The sequence below is a fragment of the Ursus maritimus genome, unplaced genomic scaffold, assembly GCF_017311325.1.
Source record: "Ursus maritimus isolate PB19 unplaced genomic scaffold, ASM1731132v1 scaffold_14, whole genome shotgun sequence".
In the NCBI taxonomy this organism is placed as follows: domain Eukaryota; kingdom Metazoa; phylum Chordata; class Mammalia; order Carnivora; family Ursidae; genus Ursus; species Ursus maritimus.
The window spans coordinates 8,150,419-8,151,954 of NW_024423786.1; the positions used below are offsets into that span (position 1 = coordinate 8,150,419).

A 1,536-nucleotide genomic window follows, 5' to 3' on the forward strand; every position below is an offset into this window, starting at 1 on the left:
CACACACACACACACACACACACACACACACACACACCCTTCACTGCGCAGGTGCTCGCTCCAAGCTCCCACTCTCCGCTGTGCTCCATTCCACACACACACACACACACACACACACACACACACACACCCCCTTCACTGCGCAGGTGCTCGCTCCAAGCTCCCACTCTCCGCGGTGCTCCATTCCTCTCGCAGCGACTGGGACACTGGCTTGTTACCTGTGTAGGCATTCGTGCGTCCCCGCCCCCGGACTGTGTTCTCGCTGAAGGCAGGGACCCTTCGCGGACCTGGCCCACTGCGGACACCGGGGAGTGTGAGATTCTCCATTCACGTACTGAGCTAACGGGCATTAGGTAGCGAGCACTTTTGATGGTAAAGACACGTGTAAGGGGAACAAGTCACCTCACAGGAAAATTACTCAGTCCTATAGAGAATTAGCTGCCACTTACTAGCAGCGTCAACCTGGATCTGTCACAACCTCTCAGGGGCACCAGCAGGCGCTCCCGGCGCCCCGGGACGGAGGGGGAGGCGCGGTCGGGCTGGGCCGGGCCAGGCCAGGGCGACGCCAGCCCGCCTACCTCGGTAGCTGTGGATGCGGCGGCCCGTGCCCGGCGGCAGCGTCGGGTAGGGCTGCGGCTCGCCGTCGAAGTTGAGCCACACCGGCAGCACGACGCGCGGGCTGCGGTTGCAGAAGATGACCTGGGACGGCTCACAGGAGTTCACTGAGCGCAGCACCGGCCGCGGCTGCCCGGCCTCCATCTCCTCCTCAGCGCGCGGCTCCTCTGGGTCAGACTCTTCCGGCCCGGACTCCTCAGCGCCCGACTCCTCCCCGCCGTACTCTTCAGGGCCCACCTCCTCGGCGCCCACCTCCTCCGCACTCGCCTCGGCCTCTTCCACGTTCCCTGCCTTCCGGGGCATTACCTCCCGGAGTCTAGACAACCCGAGCCTCGCCGCCTCGGGATTTGCGGGCCTCACGAGGCGGGGCCGGGCGTGCGTGCGTGCGCGTCCCCGCAAGCGTGCGCGCTGTGTTCGCGCGCTCTCGGTCGGGGATGGAATACTGTGGCAGAAATGGCGGGCTTGAAACTGTGCGCAAGCGCAGGTAGGACCGCCAGGCGCGGGAACCGAGCATCCAGGCGGCGGCGATTGGTGTCAGGCCACTTCTTCACCCGCGGGTTTCCTCTATAAAGTGGATTTTTTTTTTCTCGCACCAGTAAGTTTTTGACACAGTTTTTCCTTAGCTTCATTCATTCTCTTGATACCGTCATGGTTTTTGCCATATTCTCCCTACTATATGCGCTATTATTTAATAATTTTCTCGTTCGTTTTGTCTACATTTGGGTCACAAAACTCGAATTTTGTATAGACGAGTATAATAAAGTCACAAAATTTCCGTCTCGTCCTGGTTTCCCCCAGCCACCCAGGAAAAGTCCGAGGAGGCGAGAAGTACTACCAGTTTTTTATACCTCCTTTAAAGGTATTCTGCACGTACGCAAAGCAGTTGAACAAGTTTAAGAAATTTTATGTTACTACCGTAAA

The 1,536-nt window shown here is 58.9% G+C and overlaps 1 protein-coding gene across 1 annotated transcript; it reads right to left on the reverse strand.

Moving 5' to 3' along the window:
• Nucleotides 1-16: 16 nt before the first annotated feature.
• On the reverse strand, nt 17-1,536 carry LOC121102386 (von Hippel-Lindau disease tumor suppressor-like). The gene has a single exon (XM_040628139.1). The coding sequence runs from the start codon at nt 916-918 to the stop codon at nt 472-474; it is 447 nt and encodes a 148-aa protein (XP_040484073.1). The 5' UTR covers nt 919-1,536; the 3' UTR covers nt 17-471.